Source organism: Pelobates fuscus, chromosome 6 (genome assembly GCF_036172605.1).
Source record: "Pelobates fuscus isolate aPelFus1 chromosome 6, aPelFus1.pri, whole genome shotgun sequence".
In the NCBI taxonomy this organism is placed as follows: domain Eukaryota; kingdom Metazoa; phylum Chordata; class Amphibia; order Anura; family Pelobatidae; genus Pelobates; species Pelobates fuscus.
In genome coordinates, this window is record NC_086322.1 from 307,921,754 (window position 1) to 307,942,307 (window position 20,554).

At 43.2% G+C, this 20,554-nt stretch overlaps 1 protein-coding gene across 1 annotated transcript in view; it reads right to left on the reverse strand.

Moving 5' to 3' along the window:
* Nucleotides 1-17,642, reverse strand: part of BCAS1 (brain enriched myelin associated protein 1) — an 89,906-nt gene extending 72,264 nt beyond the window's left edge. Inside the window, exons 1-3 of the mRNA XM_063459701.1 lie at nt 17,570-17,642; nt 11,323-11,405; nt 9,654-9,732 (exon numbers count right to left, since the gene is read on the reverse strand). Of these exons, the coding sequence (XP_063315771.1) occupies nt 9,654-9,732; nt 11,323-11,394 (151 nt within the window). The 5' untranslated portion in view covers nt 11,395-11,405; nt 17,570-17,642. The remainder of the gene's footprint in view (nt 1-9,653; nt 9,733-11,322; nt 11,406-17,569) is intronic.
* Between the last annotated feature and the right edge of the window lie 2,912 nt (nt 17,643-20,554).

The window sequence follows — 20,554 nt, forward strand, 5'->3', positions numbered from 1 at the left end:
TTTGAGTTCACTTTGAATTAGCGACAAATTTCCCTTCAGTATTTTATAAATACGCAGCAGCAGAGAGAACTCACAGTTATCTAATACCTTATCATAAAAATTAGAATGATCATTACATACTCGTATATACATACATATTTATATACACACACACGCACAAATTGTACACAAAAACATGGACACAGACACACACAGACTTGTATACCGACTCATACACACAGATACATTTCTACACACCTGCAACCACACGCTGATACTTGTAATGAGGAGAAACAATTTCATTTTGATAAAAACTAAAAGATAATGTAATGGGAATTGTTGGAATAAAGTTTGACATTAAGGTTTGAACAATCCGTGGCTGAGAGCTCTTTACTCCAAATAGTTGACACACACACGGCTTTACATGATATTAAGACTTGGTTTTGCATCCTGTTTAATCATATAGGACTATGGGATTTATTGAATTTTGTTAATTTTGTGAGTCTTGTATTTAGTTAGCTAGGTGGTGCCTCGTATTCCTATAAATATAGAATCTAATCAATTTCAAAACCACAAGGCCGAATTTCAGCAGGCATTGGCTGGGAGTCAGAAACACACCTGTTTACCTTTACCTCTACAAAGAAATAAATCAACAGTGTGAGCAGACATTCATTGACATGTATTGAACACAACGAGGAATTCAATCCAATACGAGCAGTGTGTCATAGTATGAGAGCAGACACAATAGACAGATACATTGCATTGAATAAAATGAATCGGGACACTGGTATTCAGTACAGGTAGGTACACACACGTATGTGCACAGTCATTACAGGTAATTTGTGAAATGTACAGATTGTATGGGCATTATAAAGAATGCCCTAAGCTCACCATGAAAACAACATTCTATAAAATGTCCAGAAATGGTGCGAGACAAAGTGTGAAGCAGATTTATGGTCATTTAAATACACTTTAATGTTTCATCATCTCGCAAGACACCAACCACCTTGATAGATTGATATATATATCTCAAACACCTCACCCTATGGAGTGCAGCAAATAGACTTATCTAATAGGATCTTATAATATACAGCTTCCCCAGGGATATCTCACACACTCACCCTAAGGAGTGCAACAAATTGACTTATCTAATAGAATCTTATAATATACAGCTTCCCCAGGGATATCTCACACACTCACCCTCACCCTATGGAGTGCAGCAAATTGACTTATCTAATAGGATCTTATAATATACAGCTTCCCCAGGGATATCTCACACACTCACCCTAAGGAGTGCAACAAATTGACTTATCTAATAGAATCTTATAATATACAGCTTCCCCAGGGATATCTCACACACTCACCCTCACCCTATGGAGTGCAGCAAATTGACTTATCTAATAGGGTCTTATAATATACAGCTTCCCCAGGGATATCTCACACACTCACCCTCACCCTATGGAGTGCAGCAAATTGAATTATCTAATAGGGTCTTATAATATACAGCTTCCACAGGGATCTCTCACATACTCACCCTATGGAGTGCAACAAATTGACTTATCTAATAGGATCTTATAATATACAGCTTCCCCAGGGATATCCCACACCCTCACCCTAAGGAGTGCAGCAAATTTACTTATCTAATAGGGTCTTATAATATACATCTTCCCCAGGGATATCTGACACACTCACCCTAAGGAGTGCAGCAAATGTACTTATCTAATAGGGGCTTATAATATACAGCTTCCACGGGATATCCCACAATGTCGCCTTGTAAAACAACCACAATACGTCCTGTATTCAATAAAACAATGACACCTTGACTAAATGCATTCGGCTGTGGAGACGGTGGTACACATCTCTTTTCTGTGGACTATTCACTAAACGACCGAATCATCAGGAATCCAACGGAATTTAACATTTTAGGTGAAAATAGCCAAACTGTCCCCCAGTTAACACATATCTATTTTTTATGCTGTGATAACATATTTCTTAAGACCTTTATATCTAAATAACAAACCTGTAATTTAAACAAAAATAACGGGCAGATTATATTCTATGAATATGTGAAATATTGTGGCATGATTTCATTCAAATAATGTGCCTGCTCTGACAGGCGTTAATATTGGATCTGTTTAAACACAGGATGGAATTGCTCCTATTCTACAAAATGCTGTTGATGAGAGCCAATTATTATTTATTATTGTAATATACTTTTCATGATGGTGTAGAAGTTATCTTATTTAGATCACAAGAATTGAGATTCGAGACTTCACCTTCTGCAATGAAAGGCATTGTTCCCAGTAAGAGCAGTTAAGATAAAGGATTCACACCGTGTGCTATTTTGTGGGTAGATACTCTGTACATTATATGGTAGATCTAAGCATGGCTATGAAAGTTAAATACCATATACATGATGTAACAAAACATTTTGCCAAGTATTTTTAATAATAATAATTAATGATCTGAAATTGCAAAAGACATCTATCATGGACCAATTTATTGTGGCAAGTGCTTTGTTTGGGGGTATAAGTGTGTGAATTAATTCGGTGGTCCAATATAAAATCTACTGAGCTCAGCACAGAACCAGGGTGAGGCATGCTCATTATTTCTGAGGTAACTCCTTCAGAACCGACAACAGGAGCAGGACTCGACACATTGTATGGAATCACAATCATGATCCTCAGTAAATCCAGCTGTGTACTTTGTGAGTGTGTGACTGGCGGTTTTCCAGACTGTAACCATGTGCGATGCTAACTGTTTGTCTGGATTACCTTAGTTACACATTGTAGATAATAAAGGTGGCAACCTCAGACACAACTCCCAGTTAACAAATATCAATAGGTATGTCATATGTACCAAGAAAAGAATGTCATGAGATTAAACAGAGATTTGGAATGGAGGATATGGAGGTGCGATAGGGATGTCGATTCTTAGAATGAATATATTGTTCACACAGATTTAAGGAAGGATGCTCAATGTGGCCGGGATGGGAAATTAGATATCTCAAATGAAATGAATCAGAGACTGGATGAACATTATATTTAAAGTGGAGAAAAGGGACCAACATATTCCAAGACAATGTCACAATGTCTGGGGACAGTATGGAACTAAATAGCCCACCTAGGTAGAACGCGGTTTATATCGCTCGCTATGATGGTAGTGGTTGCTTTAAACTACTAGATAAATAGGAGTTTTGCATTTATTTTTAGAAAGCATGATTGGGGTTTTTTAAGTTAAATTTAATAAAAATGAATTAAAAAAAATGTATATATATATATATATATATATATATATATATATATATATATCACACTTTGCTGGTGCACCACTCCATCCAATTAAAGGTTATCTCTTGATTCTCTTGATGTGACTTGTACTTTAAAGAGACACTCAACTTCCAGAATAACAAATAAAATCACTGATTAGTAGATATACCAATAACAAATAAAATCACTGATTAGTAGATATACCCCCAGTGAAAACGTGCATGCACATTTAATTATGCTTTTTTTTTATTGGATTAATAACTAAAAACAGCTTGTAAAACCTGCAGATGTCATGTCTGCAGCCTTTGGAAGCCCTCCCCTTCTAACCCCGCCCAGACTTTCTGTGGCTGTCCAATCACAGACTCCCCAATGCAGCTCAATGAGAAGTCTTTGCACGGCAGATGCTCTGGGCAATTGCCGTCTCTTGGGTTCATCTTCACTGAGCTAAACAAACCAGGAAGTAACAGGACAGGTTTGTATGATGGACAGATGAGAAAGTTTATTTATAAAATTGGCAATTTCTCCTGAAAACGAAGAGGACAGACTTTACGCACTAAAAGTTTTGGTGTTCGGAGAGTCCCTTTAAGTTAGCTCATCGTGGTAAGAAGGCGCCTGGGGGGTATGAGCTGTGGAAGATCTTGGATTGATAGGGGATCTAACTGCTCAGAAATGCAGAAAATGAAAGGAATTCTCCACCAATAAAAAAAAAATAAAAACATTTATTGTAAATAAAAAAGAGTTTGTACCCTTCATTTATTGCGGGGGAGATTAGAGCAGCTTCTTATGTTTCATCCTACATCCAGTATATTTCTAAATAATGTTTAATTGTACAAATTTAAAAAAAAAAAACAGTTATTTCTTTGATGTATAGATTCTCATTCCTAGATTGTGTCCAGTTAAATGTAGGTCTTATTTATAATCAGTCACATCCAATAATGATTACTGAATCACATGATGGGACCCCCGTGTTCAGTTTGTATTATTTTAATACGTTTTAGTTTTAAATGGACCCTGTACATCTGGACGTTCCACCTTTTTGGGGGGGAATTACCCATTTAATGCATTGGGGGGTGGGGTTGTGGGGAGAACCATCTATCCATATATTATTAAAGTGAATATCGGAATAACACGATGCAGGGCTGGGTTAGTTGCTCAGTATGACAGTAGGCCATGCTTTCTGTGTGTAAAGAACATAATAACATACACAGGGCTAGAAAGGCCGGGATGGTTTGATATGTACACAGCTTGTTGAATTGAGGATAAATCTGATTGACATTTCGGAGTAAAGAAGGATTGATTTTCCCCATTTTTGGAGCATTATTGGAAATGGCTACATTTGGTTTTTTTTGGTTGATCTTAATGGACTTTTGTCTTTTTGTCAACCTAGATAACTAACTATATTATCTCTGTCTGTCTGTCTCTCTCTCTGTGTCTCTGTCTGTCTGTCTCTCTCTCTGTGTCTCTGTCTGTCTGTCTCTCTCTCTGTGTCTCTGTCTGTCTGTCTCTCTCTCTCTGTGTCTCTGTCTGTCTGTCTCTCTCTCTGTGTCTCTGTCTGTCTGTCTCTCTGTGTCTCTGTCTGTCTGTCTGTCTCTCTCTCTCTGTGTCTCTGTCTGTCTGTCTGTCTCTCTCTCTCTGTGTCTCTGTCTGTCTGTCTGTCTCTCTCTCTCTGTGTCTCTGTCTGTCTCCGTCCGTCTGTCTGTCTCCGTCCGTCCGTCTGTCTCCGTCCGTCCGTCTGTCTCCGTCCGTCCGTCTGTCTCCGTCCGTCCGTCTGTCTCCGTCCGTCCGTCTGTCTCCGTCCGTCCGTCTGTCTCCGTCCGTCCGTCTGTCTCCGTCCGTCCGTCTGTCTCCGTCCGTCCGTCTGTCTCCGTCCGTCCGTCTGTCTCCGTCCGTCCGTCTCCGTCCGTCCGTCTCCGTCCGTCCGTCTCCGTCCGTCCGTCTCCGTCCGTCTGTCTCCGTCCGTCTGTCTCTCTCCGTCTGTCTCTCTCCGTCCGTCTCTCTCCGTCCGTCTCTCTCCGTCCGTCTCTCTCCGTCCGTCTCTCTCCGTCCGTCTCTCTCCGTCCGTCTCTCTCCGTCTGCCTGTCTCCGTCTGCCTGTCTCCGTCTGCCTGTCTGTCTCTCTGTCTGTCTCTCCATCACAGAAAGGAAAGGAGAGACGTGGATAGCGGTACCAACATGCAAACGTTGGATGGATCTTGGATTTCACAGGATGGAGGGAAGATTCTTTGACCTTAGGAAGCAATAGACTCTCTTCCAGCTGCAGCCATTTCTTTAAACAAATCGCTGCATTTGTAAGCCCTTGTGTGATAGGAGAGTGACGTGGGGAACTTCATGCACCGTATACATTTCATATAATACATTTTAGATATCGAGAGGTGGTTCGTTTTTTTTTTTGTTTTTATTTAAAGCTAGGAAACTGCCAAATAAATTAGTGAGTTTTATTGCTATGGAGCTCTGTGATACACTCATGCAGACTGCCCGTTACTGTGCGTTTTATTGCTGTGGAGCTCTGTGATACGCTCATACACACACTGCACAATACTGTGCGTTTTATTACTGTGATGCTCTGTGATACACTCACACTGCACATTACTGGGAGTTTTATTGATGTGGAGCTCTGTGATCACACACATACTGCACATTACTGTGAGTTTTATTGCTGTGGAGCTCTGTGATACACTCAGACAGACTGCATATTACTGTGAGTTGTGTTACTGTGGAGCTCTGGGATTACAGAATGTTTTCAGAAAAGATAGATTTGAGTCCTGTAGAGGTAAGCTCAAAATGTCTTTATTTACGTTGTTCTAAATTGGCAATGTTCTTAAATAGGTGAGTGAACTCCTCCCCCCCCCCTCCCCCCCAATATGTATTAAAATCTATTCACCTGGAAAATGGTAATTACTCAAGCTTAGTAAAGTCACGGCCCATTGGGAGAGCCTGTGGTTTGAAAGATGTGTGAAGACGTGTAAATTCAGTCCTCACGAGAAGCTACAACTGGCATATTTAGGAGATCCCAGACGAGAGGCTTTGATTAGCCCTTCCCTGGTTTGTATAATGACCTGTTCTCTTGGAATGAACGCTGACTATCTGTATAGAATCTAGGTCTAGTCAGCTGTGCACACCCTCGATATATACAGGTATGTTGACATATAAAGAAAAAATTAATGAGAACGAGAACCTGTCCCGCCCTTTCCAGAAGCACGAAAACAGCTTTGGGCAGAGGAAAACATTAATATCAAAGATCTGGCAAATGTCAGTGAACGCACACTGAACGCACCCAACCGGCACCATGAATAGCTTAACGACAATAGCTGGAGGGCACACAATCTAAAATAACCTAGCTCGAAAACCCATGTCACGGCTCAGAAAGAGGAAATATTAAGATGGGTAACATGTTTAATCCATTATGTTAGTTACCCATGATTTGGTTTACAAAACCAGAACATTTTAGAATTTGGAATTTAGAATTTAAAAAATTTGTAGAAGTCTGTGGCGTGTCATGCCCACTGAGTATTCAGATGTTTGGTTTTGCAGTTTGTGTCCCCAATGTGTATGTGTTATGATTTTCCCTTGTTGAATGTGTTTCCCCTTGTATTTTTACACTACATGCATGCATTTTACTTTTCAGACACTTTTAACGAGGTGTGAAAACTGCAGACTGCAAGTGGCGCGTGCTTCCCCTGGGTGGCCTCCGGTTGGTATAGCCGAAAGCCACCAGGGGGCAGCATTCGTATCCCGAACCAGCCTGCAAAGCCGGTCTTCAGTCCCCGTGTTGGGGACCGTCCTACCCAATCTCAAGGGAGCTGTAGTCACTAGTTCCATTCCCCTACCTGGGAGCTACGAGGCTAGGCTCGTGGCTGCCCAGGAGAGCACTCTCTCCAGTGGATACCTGCGTGGGGATATCCACTGGAGAGAGGGACAAGCGCCAGCATGGAATCTCTGGGACTGTGAGGTGGTCTCATGGACGCAGAGTCCCGCTGGCCGCATGGAAGTCCGTTCCAACCAATGGAAGAAGGAGTGCCCATTCAAACTGGGTTGGTCGGCATGAGTAAGTGATGATTGGTCGCTGCAGGGAGAGGTCGACCAATCAGAGAAGGAGTGCCTTTTCAAATGGGTTTTTTCGCCCTTTCCACTGATTAGGCGGCAAAACTCCTCTCCTCCCTGAGCACCGTTTGGTGCAGCCAAGGTTCATGCCCTTTCTTTGCATTGGGCAGTGAAACTCCTTCCTTCCTTTCAGCTGATTGTCGCGATTTGGTTCGCGCCCTTTTAGCTGATTGGTTTGAATTCGCCAGGCTAAACCAAGCAATGGCATGGAACTAATTTCGGGGATGTACAGAGTCTCTAGCCCCAGACTTTCGATGCTGATATCTCGGGCTCTGTCATCTGATCGCCCTGCTTTTTGCAGGGATCCCAGATGGGACCCAGCGATATCTAGTGATGTAGGATTCAACCCTGTAACCTTTTACCTTCCAGGGGCGCTGAGCCCCAAAGTGTAACCCCCCGAATGTAATATGGTTTAATGCGTATCCCTGTGTACTGGTTGGTATCTCCCAGGGTGTGAGATGACTATCTGTAACCCAGACCCCTCCTGCCTGGGACCAAGGGAAGTACATTGTGTGGAATGGAGACCCCCTGTGAGGGTCTATGTATAAAAGAAGCCTGTGTTGAATAAAGATTGGCAGAGGTCAGTGCTTAACCTCCAAAACGGTGTGTCGTCCTGTTATTGGGGGGGAAGGAAGATGTAACCCCTGTGTCTGCTGTTCCAGCTTGCAGGGGATGCAACTGGGAAAAATCCTTGTAAGGACTAAGAGCTTCCAGGGCTGAGTGTCGCCCCTGCCTGGGAGCACATAGAGCCTAGTTGTAACGGACCGTTTCGCTCACCAGAGGATAGAAACCGTTTAGGCGATAATCCCCTTTCAGCCAGACAAGCAGCTACTGCAAGCACCAATCTCCCGAACTGCAAACTACATGAATCTTCCAACTCCCGAACAAGAGGCACACGAACACTGGAAGCAGCCGAACAGGAAAAGCATACAATCCGCTTACACTCCTGGCAATCGGCATACAATCAAATTCCCCCCCCAAGAATGAGATGACACTTCAGCTTGAGGGTTAAAACAACTGGCTTATAAAGGATTCTCCCATGCAAGGGAGGGATTTACAGTACACCAATCACACATGCGTTACCTCCCACACATCTCCTCCCCTCAGCATGATACATAACCCCCTTAGCCACGTCCATTACTTCCCCACTTTCTGGATGTACCCCAAATACCTGGGATACACTCCTAAATAGGGGATCCCCTGCTAGCCCTGATCTGGGTGAGTAACATACTCAAAGATCACCCAGATCGGACCAGGGGTTCAGGAGTTATGGAGGTTGCAAGATAGGACCGACCGCACAGGCAACGGTAGCCGCAAATAGTTATGGGTGAAAGTACCGAATGAAATGGTTCTTGCCTGCCTTTATTGGAGTCCCCTTGTCCGTACGAGTCTTTCTACCGAACGGTGGCCTGTTCGTTAGTTTCCGCACGAATCCATGGAAGTCTGGAGGTCTCAGCGGTGTTTGCCTAGTCGAGTGTCCGATTTTAGTTCCAGACACTCGACGGCAAAACACCGCTGTTCGGGATTTAAAGATGGCCGCCACCACGTGTTTGTTTGACGAACAAAGGCCACCCAGTGATCGTCAATTAAGCTGCGGTTAACCGCAGCTTCAGGGAGGTCAATTGGCGGCACACTCCCGCTCCTAGGTGGTCGTGCAATCTACCGAACATCCCGGCAGAAAGGCACGAATAAGCCTTTCTACAGGGGAAATAGAAGCTTTAACATGCAGGGCCATAGTCCAAAGGGAGCAGGCAAGCAACCAGGCTTCTCCAGTGCCCGGTGGCGAGGTTGGTTCCGCCACACAAGTCCCAATAGTTCCTGATCGGCTTAGGAAGGGAACCAGCAGGAGCAAACGGTTGGGTTACTGGAGTCGTCCCGTTACAAAGTCATCATCCAACATGTTCAAGGAAACACTCAAATGGTAAAAATAAGTATTCTAGTGTTTCTGTTTTGATTTAACCCCTTAAGGACACATGACGTGTGTGACACGTCATGATTCCCTTTTATTCCAGAAGTTTGGTCCTTAAGGGGTTAAGATGCCCTCCCAACCATCTTTTTTAAAAGCAAATGTGGGTTGAACCAGATTCTATACTTTCCTCAAATATAAGCTTGTTATAGGCATCTTTAATGGTCACTAGAGCTGACCCGGAATTTCATGTGAAAAAAATTTAATACGTGTTGCTGATTTGAAATTGAAATTTTTTTTCATCCTGTGTTGAATGATTTATCCACAATATTGGCACACAAAAAAAAAATGAATGCAAGTGTACACTAAGTAAAATGTCTTTGGTGTAGTCCGTCTTACCTTGTTCAGTCCCTTTGATGGCGTTTACCCCCGGACGGGTCTGCTGTGTAATTGGTCCGTTCTGAATTTCAACCCCCACCTAAATAGGAAAGATCCATGTTTAACCATTATCAACGTATACACTGAACAAAATTATAAACGCAACACTTTTGTTTTTGCCCCCATTTTTCATGTGCTGAACTCAAAGATATAAGACTTTTTCTGTGTACACAAAAAGCCTATTTCTCTCAAATATTGTTCACAAATCTGTCTAAATCTGTGTTAGTGAGCACTTCTTTGCCGAGATAATCCATCCACCTGAAAGGTGGGGCATATCAAGATGCTGATTAGACAGCAGGATTATTGCACAGGTGTGCCTTAGGCTGGCCATAATAGGCCACTCTAAAATGTGCAGTTTAACTGTATTGGGTGGATCCGGGGGTTGGGGGGGGGGGGGGGGGGAGTCCAAAAACCAGTCAGCATGTGGTGTGAAAACCAGTCAGCAACCAGTCATCTCCTTCACATAGAGTTGATCAGGTAGTTGATTGTGGCCTGTGAAATGTTCGTCCACTCCTCTTCAATGGCTGTGCGAAGTTGCTGGATATAGGCAGGACCTGGAACACTGTCGTATACGCCAATCCAGAGCATCCCAAACATGCTCAATGGGTGACATGTCCGGTGAGTGTGTTGGCCATTCCAGGAATTGTGTACAGATCATTGTAACATAGGGCCGTGCATTATCATACTGCAACACGAGGTGATGGTTAAGGATGAATGGCCAAAAAATAGGCCTCAGGATCTCATCACGGTATCTCTGTGCATTCAAAATGCCATGGGCCAATCGGTCCACAACATTGACATCAGCAAACCGCTCACCCACACAACGCCATACACGCTCTCTGCCTTCTGCCCTGTACAGTGAAAAACGGGATTCATCCGTGAAGAGAACCCCTCTCCAAAGTGCCAGACGCCATTTGCCCACACAAGTCGGTTACGACAACGAACTGGAGTCAGGTCGAGTCCCCAATGAGGGCGGTGAGCATGCAGATGAGCTTCTCTAAAAATGGTTTCTGACAGTTTGTGCAGAAATACTTTGGTTATGCAAACTGATTGTTGCAGCAGCTGTCCAGGTGGCTGGTCTCAGACGATCTTGGAGGTGAAGATGCTGGAGCAAAACAAGTATGACTGAGGTTTGACGGTTTACCTGTAAGTCTTATATTTGTGGATTCATATCACCTGGATGAGCGAGTTGGTAGATTGTTGAACTTGTTATGTTTTGTGCAGCATTAATCCGTACAAACTTGATTTCAAATATATTTCATTTAGTTTTTATCCCTTATGGTTTTATTGAGCTTTTAATAAACAAAATAAACTGGAAGTATATTTTGTTACACATTTAATTTGAATACAAGCTTACTTCATATAGTTGTAATTGCATTTGATCTTCAGTCTAATCCGACTGCCATTACATCTACGTGTAGTTATCCAATCAGATTCTCTCCGTTTCTCGAATCAACTCCAGTATTTTTCCCGATTTGTTCTCCCACCCTCCTCTTATGCCATTGCTGATTCTGCTATTTTCTTTGTACCCTCCCAAATACACTACCCCCTCCCCCCCCCCCATCTCTCTCCCAAGAGAAAGAGTAGAGTGGGGTATGCATGAATTTATATTCATTTCTGTTCACTGTACCTCAGAATCATTTTCCGATAAGTCTCCGTCTTGATGCTCTTCAACCTGTGTCTTGCTCCATTCATTCCCCATAGTGAACGGACCTGCAGCAGAAAATGGAAATATTTATATAGAAAAAGTACAGACTTATCCACAACCAGCGGACTTTGCTTCCTGCAACAAACACATGACATTCTCCATTTAAATTAATAAACAGTGTGTTTCTAGAAATTACAGGGAATTGGAGAGTAATGACCGGTTTCCATATGCCCTATAGACTGTAAGCTCGTTTGAGCAGGGCCATCTTCAACCTATCGTTCCTGTAAGTTTTCTTGTAATTGTCCTATTTATAGCTAAATCCCCCCTCTCATAATATTGTAAAGCGCTATGGAATCTGTCGGCGCTATATAAATGGCAATAATAATAATAATAATAATAATCATATGTTGGACCCAATGTCTCAGGAAAATGCCACCTTGGACAAGTCTTGGGATAGTTTCTGTGTGTCAGAAATTATCTTGTCCACACTCAAAATGAGCAGACATGGGCAGAGTATCTAGTCATTGAAATGAAGGTTACATGGATCATATGCCTCGTGTGGTCACATGTGGTAAGGCAGGTACAAATTCAAAGCTTTTGGCTAAAATTCTTCAAATTAGAGCACGTGCATGGAATGTGTGCCCTGTAACCCCCATGCCATTCTCCAGATAACTGCTTCAAATTACAGACAGTATTACACGGCTGGTTAAATGTAAACTATCGCCAGCATCCTACTCTCTGTCAGAAGGCAATTCTAAAATGGTTTGAGTACTCACAGTGTGTGTGTGGGGTGAGGGGCAGGGGGTGCCAGGGACTCTAGGAACAATAACCACTGCAGTGCGGTGTAGCAGCTAGGGTGCGTGGAGAGCTCCTAAACACCTGGTTCCTTTTCAGACACCACTCTACTGGGCATGGCCCTCTCAACCCACATCCACCATCAGGGTGATAACGTCCATCCTTTAGCAGAACACCCTACTTCTACGTGTTACTGAGGTAGATAGCAATATCTAGCTTAGGCCCCTTAACAGACCAGAACAGCTTGCCACTGATTGCTCCCTTCTGCAGCCATTTTTGGACCAGGTGAATAGGATAACATAGCTTTCTCCCGGCACACAAACATCCACCTGGGGGAAAATGGAGACCGCAACCGCGGCAGCTAGCCACACTAGACCTCCCACAACGGCGGCAGCTAGCCACACTAGACCTCCCACAACGGCGGCAGCTAGCCACACTAGACCTCCCACAACGGCGGCAGCTAGCCACACTAGACCTCCCACAACGGCGGCAGCTAGCCACACTAGACCTCCCACAACCGCGGCAGCTAGCCACACTAGACCTCCCACAACGGTGGCAGCTAGCCACACTAGACCTCCCACAACGGCGGCAGCTAGCCACACTAGACCTCCCACAACGGCGGCAGCTAGCCACACTAGACCTCCCGCAACGGCGGCAGCTAGCCACACTAGACCTCCCACAACCGCGGCAGCTAGCCACACTAGACCTCCCACAACGGCGGCAGCTAGCCACACTAGACCTCCCACAACGGCGGCAGCTAGCCACACTAGACCTCCCAAAACCGCGGCAGCTAGCCACACTAGACCTCCCACAACGGCGACAGCTAGCCACACTAGAGCTCACAGAAGCCATTACACTGCAGATAAATATTATGGGAACAAGACAGTGACTAAAGTATAAATAATTCCAATGAATCCGAGCATCACAGCCAATACAACCCACCAGAGAACCCTAGCCCATTCCCTGGTAATGGGGCAAACCATTTTGAATATGGAGTCAGGTTTGGTGATGTGAATTCCCCTACTGATGCCGTTGCTGTTCTTTGGCTGAGAGTGTCAGCTGACCGCCTTCCGTCAGCGAATGCTATTGTGTGCAATCATACCTGCAGAGAACTGAGATCAGCCAGCCCGGACGGACCTCTTGCTTTGGACTGGCTGATGGTGCGGAGGTGGAGTTATACCTACGGCAGGAAATGTGCAAATCCCTGCAGCAAACTCCAGGCACCATGGCCATTTCAAATTACTGATGTGTTACTTATAGGTTTTATTTTAACTGTGATTGTTAGGTTGTTCACCCACTGTAATAATCCTTCAGGTTCAAACAAAAACCAAATGAAGAAAATGTTGGGTAAAAAACAAATGTTTCTATTGATTTATTGCTATGTATTTGTGTGGCAGCAAGTGCAGTGCGTATCTGTAGATGTTTGTGTGTGTGTGTGTGTGTGTGCGCACGTATCTGTGAATGTGTAAGTGTATATCTAGCAGTGTGTCATATCTGTGTGTGAATCTATCTGTGTGTGTCTGTGGATATCTGTCTGTGTGTCTGGCAATGTGTGTCTGTGGATATCTGTGTGTGAATCTATGTGTGTCTGTGGATATCTGTCTGTGGATATCTGTCTGTGTGTCTGTGGATATCTGTGTGTATACCTGAATGGGTGTCTGAGTTTGTTTCTGTGTTCATATCTGGAAGTGGGAGCCACACGACCCTATAAAATGGTTTTGTAAGGAATCCCATAATTTGTGATTGGCAGGCCTGCTTGTTGCTGCCCACCCCCATTCCTGCTGCCACACTGCAAGGGGTCCATCAGAGTAATAAGAGCCTGTACCCACAATAATTATGAAATACACCATAAGGAATAATGTACAACATTTACAGAGAGTGTGAACGATTCGGTTTTGTTTAACAAAGTGAGCTTTTGGTTTGTAAAATCAGATATTTGAATGCCTCTCCCCAAAATGGCATGTTTGTCACAAACACCACACCCTGGCAGATCTAATGTGACAGTCACACAATATCTACTGTGAACAGATTTTCCTTCTCTAGAGAAATACCTAAGAACAATGTCAAGGTTTATTCACTTTTTTAAAGAAAGATATAGTAGGTTGAAGTTTTCCTGGCACCTTCTAGACGTGGAACATTCCCCCATGGTGCAACATCAAAATAATTGATTGATGCTGCCCACAGTACCCCAAAACTATCACATCACAGGTCACATAGGTGAGGAATAAAGCACGCATTTTACTTGCTACAAATATCAGATTGTTGGAGTGATGATTGAAAACATCCTCTATCTGCACAAAATATTTTCACTGTGTGAAGGAAAGTTACTCCTAAGGAGTCAACACACGCCTTGTGTCAATTACATCTGGCAGAAACAATAGTCAACATTGTAAATGTGCTGTTCCCTGCATAGGGGAAGGAGTATTCACTAAACGGTGCCCTGTGCTGCACCGACACGACCATTCGTGTTATAGCAATTCATTTTTACACAAGTCTGACGTCTTCGACGATAATTAGATACCGATGTATTCACAGTTATAGAATCTCCCGGCACGCTTTAGCAGTGTGTAACTGGGTTATATAATCTCCCGGCACGCTTTAGCAGTGTGTAACGGGGTTATAGAATCTCCCGGCACGCTTTAGCAGTGTGTAACGGGGTTATAGAATCTCCCGGCACGCTTTAGCAGTGTGTAACGGGGTTATAGAATCTCCCGGCACGCTTTAGCAGTGTGTAACGGGGTTATAGAATCTCCCGGCACGCTTTAGCAGTGTGTAACGGGGTTATAGAATCTCCCGGCACGCTTTAGCAGTGTGTAACGGGGTTATAGAATCTCCCGGCACGCTTTAGCAGTGTGTAACGGGGTTAGAGAATCTCCCGGCACGCTTTAGCAGTGTGTAACGGGGTTAGAGAATCTCCCGGCACGCTTTAGCAGTGTGTAACGGGGTTATAGAATCTCCCGGCACGCTTTAGCAGTGTGTAACGGGGTTATAGAATCTCCCGGCACGCTTTAGCAGTGTGTAACGGGGTTATAGAATCTCCCGGCACGCTTTAGCAGTGTGTAACTGGGTTATAGAATCTCCCGGCACGCTTTAGCAGTGTGTAACGGGGTTATAGAATCTCCCGGCACGCTTTAGCAGTGTGTAACTGGGTTATAGAATCTCCCGGCACGCTTTAGCAGTGTGTAACGGGGTTATAGAATCTCCCGGCACGCTTTAGCAGTGTGTAACGGGGTTATAGAATCTCCCGGCACGCTTTAGCAGTGTGTAACGGGGTTATAGAATCTCCCGGCACGCTTTAGCAGTGTGTAATGGGGTTATAGAATCTCCCGGCACGCTTTAGCAGTGTGTAACTGGGTTATAGAATCTCCCGGCACGCTTTAACAGTGTGTAACGGGGTTATAGAATCTCCCGGCACGCTTTAGCAGTGTGTAACTGGGTTATAGAATCTCCCGGCACGCTTTAGCAGTGTGTAACGGGGTTATAGAATCTCCCGGCACGCTTTAGCAGTGTGTAACGGGGTTTTAGAATCTCCCGGCACAATTTAGCAGTGTGTAACTGGGTTATAGAATCTCCCGGCACGCCTTGGCAGTGTGTAACTGGGTTATAGAATCTCCCGGCACAATTTAGCAGTGTGTAACGGGGAGGACACGGAACGTGCTCAGTTATCTTTTTCCCGTAGAATTACGAGAGATTAACAAAAACCTAAAATTATTATGAGGATTGACTTTCTATTAACATTTCAAACCAGGTGACAATGATGCTACCAACACTTGGGTTGAGTACCAACTCTTACAGAAGAGACGTGATTCTTATTTAGGGCTGTCAGATGATCCACAATGGATTTCTAGATTCATAAAAAACGTCCTCACGCTGTATGGCAATACAATGCTACTTCGGTATGCAGTATGAAGCATTCGTACGCTTCTACTCAATCAATAAAGGAGAGATGATCCCAAATGTGACACATTGATCAGTTTATTGATTCCTTTCTGCAGCATACGATTCCTGCATTCTACAGGATAATAGTTCATGTGCTGCAGTGTCCCGGGGAGCAGAGATATCTTAATGTTAACCAGTTTAGGGTATAATTAGTTTAACTACTAACATCAGTTAACCGATAATCAGAGGAAATAATTGGGATACCTTCATGTTTTTCCAACCTTGATTAATCTCAGCCTAAACTAGAGACTAAAAAGCTCTGTCCGTGGAGTGAAAACGCTACCCGCACCAGTTAGGGTCACCAGATCCACCATGGCAAATGCTGCCTGGCAGTATGTAGAATTCATGTGCTGCATGATTGCTCAACAATTTATCACTTGATTTATATTCTGCAGCAATTGAATGCCACATACTGATGGGCAGCACTTTTCCTGTTCTGCCCATCAATGTGTATTAGTGATTCTAATTAATTCTCAAATTACCAGGCTGAACATGGAGGCATGATTGGAGGAGAGCTGCGATAATCGGAAACTCTGCTGATGGTTCATTAACCCCTTAAGGATTACATAGTGCACTCCTGTTTTCAAATTACCAGGCTGAACCTGGAGGCATGATTGGAGGAGAGCTGCGATAATCGGAAACTCTGCTGATGGTTCATTAACCCCTTAAGGATTACATAGTGCACTCCTGTTTTCAAATTACTAGGCTGAACCTGGAGGCATGATTGGAGGAGAGCTGCGATAATCGGAAACTCTGCTGATGGTTCATTAACCCCTTAAGGATTACATAGTGCACTCCTGTTTTCAAATTACTAGGCTGAACCTGGAGGCATGATTGGAGGAGAGCTGCGATAATCGGAAACTCTGCTGATGGTTCATTAACCCCTTAAGGATTACATAGTGCACTCCTGTTTTCAAATTACTAGGCTGAACCTGGAGGCATGATTGGAGGAGAGCTGCGATAATCGGAAACTCTGCTGATGGTTCATTAACCCCGTAAGGACTACATAGTGCACTCTTGTTTCTGACAGACATCGGTCCTTAATTGGACGTCATTTTTCAGTCTGTCTGCTTTGGGCTAAAATATGATTTTCCCTGTCAATTGTTGCAGCTTCCAGTTTGGTGAATACATCCCATTTGGTTTCATTTAAATCTGTACATTTTTTATGAATTCATTTTTTTTTAAAACTATTTTCTTAACCATTAATTGTACAGCAACAAACCTTACAGAGTCTATCACTAAATAGTGAATTATTCTTAATACAAATCTGAATTTAAAAAAGTAAAAAAAAAAGTCAAAGTAGTAAAAAAATAAAAATGGATAACATTTTTTGGCTTTAAACCCCCAATTTGAATAAATATTATTTAATTCATAGTTTAGCGAATAAAACCCCACGTGTCCAAGCCTTCAGCATGTCTTGCACACTGAGCATCCAGCAGCATACAGATATTAATGGCTATTATAGGTATTAATGAGGATTACGGTTGCCACTTACCTTATAATATACCAATAGATGGACAGGTTAAACACTGAGGCTTCGCAGCTTGCGTTCCATCAGCTCTCTACCTGTTCTAGTTACCTTACAGGTGTATTCCTTGCTCAGTAAGTGGGTGGGGCGCTCACTAGCTGTGTATACTTTGTAACAATAGAAATAGCTGCTGCTCATAGCTTGTTACAATGTACCTTTACAGACCTTTAAACCTGACACATGCTGGGAAGATTGGTGTCAGCCTCTTAAAGGGAAACAACACGTACACAGTTATTCACTAAACTGAGAATGTCAAATTCAAATTCTCATTCAGCTGTAGCTCCGGATCGGCTACTTTGACCTTAATTTGGAAATTAACTTGGGATTCTCACGTTGGTGCATAGCCCTGTTAACGCTATGTCATAAAGCGCTGATGATGCAAAAAATGAAGTAAAAAAATTAAACTCAAAAGTTCCTGTAGCTGTCCAGCTGAGAAAGAGTCTCCACCAATCAGGAGCCATGGTCTGATCTAAACCCATAATGATTGGCCAACAGAAGTTCGTGGGAGAAGCATATTAACCCCTGTTGGCAGGTCTGTTGGGTACCGTGCAATAATCTGTGCTGCGTCTCTATTGCAGCCCCATGGAGACACATAGGTGGAGGAGGGCCTTGACAGTTAGTACTGAGCAAGGCAGTAGGGATTGGTAGAGAGGGTGAGGGGCTGGGGCGGTAGTAGAATGAAGGATATATAGGGGCTGGGGACCGTTACACGGCAGCCATTTTATGGGTTAATCGGTCTCATTTGATCTGTTCTTTTCTGTTTTGTTTTCTCTGTGTATCTGTCTTCTGTGCTTGTATATACGTAGTGGGCATTGGATAGCATTCCCTTCATCCCCCATAAAACCATAACTTACCCCTTCAAATAACGACAGACAACTTCTTGGAGAAAACAGGCCACAGCATTTATTAACACAACCAAATACTGTATAACTCCTTTAACATATAACGAAATCATAAATATCATAAATTAACATAAACAATTTGCATATAGTCATACTGTTATGGTACTTTTTAGCAGTAAACCAAAATGTTTAAATGTCTATCTGTTCCTGTCCGAATTAATAAAATAAATTGCGTATATACGCTGAAGTAATTAAGTCTGACACACAAGGTTCAGGTTAAAATAACTTCGAGAAAATTTATTGGCAAGTGATTAAAAAGCGGACGCGCAGGTCCTTTTAAGAGACATTTTACGTCATCATTGATTATTAGAATATCAGCAAATAGACATCATTAATTGGATTAATTGTTAAGTGTCGGGATTAGTGTCCTCCTATCAATATTATTAATTGGTTCGAAAACTTAAGTGGTTAGTCCCGTGTCCACCCACCAAGAGGTGGGATTGTTCTGGACACGGGTGGGGGACAAGGGGTCTTGAGCGTCATTTTACACGGTCGGTGATCTCAGGCCTCGTGGCCAGGTGCAAGGTCTCTTATGAATGGAACATTTCATTACTACTGTGTTCTCATGGCCTTCGAATTATACTATGTTGCAAATCTAAGGAAAAGTCAGCAATTCCTGTGTTAATCATGTCTTTATAGAAAATACAGTCTTTGTTCTATTGTATTAGATGTGCTGGGAAATTCTGTCATGTAAGGTAGTTTTAAAATGAACAAGTTAGGTTATGAGGACAAAATGGAGGATTGAAGAAGTCAGGTTAGGAGGACAAAATGGAGGATTGTCACAGTATAAAGTTAAAATGGAGTTAGTGCAATAATTGAATACAAGTGCGATAAGGTTTTTTAAATAATCCCACATCAGTCCCCCCTATGAAATGTTAGATTCTAAGAGATAAAACTTTATTAAGTTAGTACCAGGAAGACGTGTTAACCCAAAGGCACAGAAACCCCGTGGCCGCTAGCTAGGTGTTAATGCAAAGTGCAAGTCTGTCCCTAGATCTGACCCTGATAGGCTAACTCATCCGTCAGTATGGCTCTCGAACACTTCACACCCATGGGTATCCCATGGCAGCTAACCCACCACTTCTCCAACACGGGGCCTTTACCATTCACTGACAGATGCTGTCCCTAAGTTAGTCCCTTCCTAGAATTCCTGCACTTTATCAACAAAAGGGATTGTTTGCAGCGGCAGACAGGGTGAGTTGATGTCTTGGAGCTCTTGGTCATCAACTTCGAGATGGGTGAAAGTGGGTGCCGCTTGGTCAACAGTCTTCAGGAGGGATTTTCTCAGACATGGGAGGATACAACAAAAGAGAAGAGCAAAGATAAAAAGAAAAATTAGTATAGCCATACCAATATGCATTAAAGCCTTTTGCCATCCTGTCATCCAACCAAACCATCTTTCCCAGGGATCTTGTATCCCAGAATTCCTTTTTAACTCTATAGACAGGTCATTTAATTTTTCTATGGCTAATGTAACTTTACCATTAGGGCCTGTGTTTTCTGGGATGTAGGTACAACAGGTCAAGGTGTCAGGTAAAATTTTACAAACCCCTCCTTTTTCGGCTAAGATCATATCTAGGGCCATTCTATTCTGGAAAGCCATTTGGGATGTGGCCTGCAACTGTTCGGCCAACCCCTGGAGGGCGTCTCTGGTATAATTAACAAAACGCTGTTGATTATAATAAATGTAATTGATCCAATTTAAATTCTTGTTTGTGGTAACTATGGCAAAAAGTGATTCAAATCCTGCAGCAACTTCATCTCTTGCTTTAAATTCATTGGGCACCCCCCTAGGCACCCCAATAGCATCAATATAAACATGAGGATCAAAACTTCCTTTCACTGGGGCGTCACGCTTAACCTTAGTGTGCCTGGACTCATGGGTGACGAGGTGTGTGTCAGAGATAATATGTATAGGCATAATAGCTTTAGCCAAAGTACACTCCCCCCACCACTCCTTGTCCATTCTGGATCTCAGCTGTAAATCCCCACACAACCAGTAGATATCCCCTAATGACCTGGTGTGAAACTGCAACAAGTCCATAGAGAC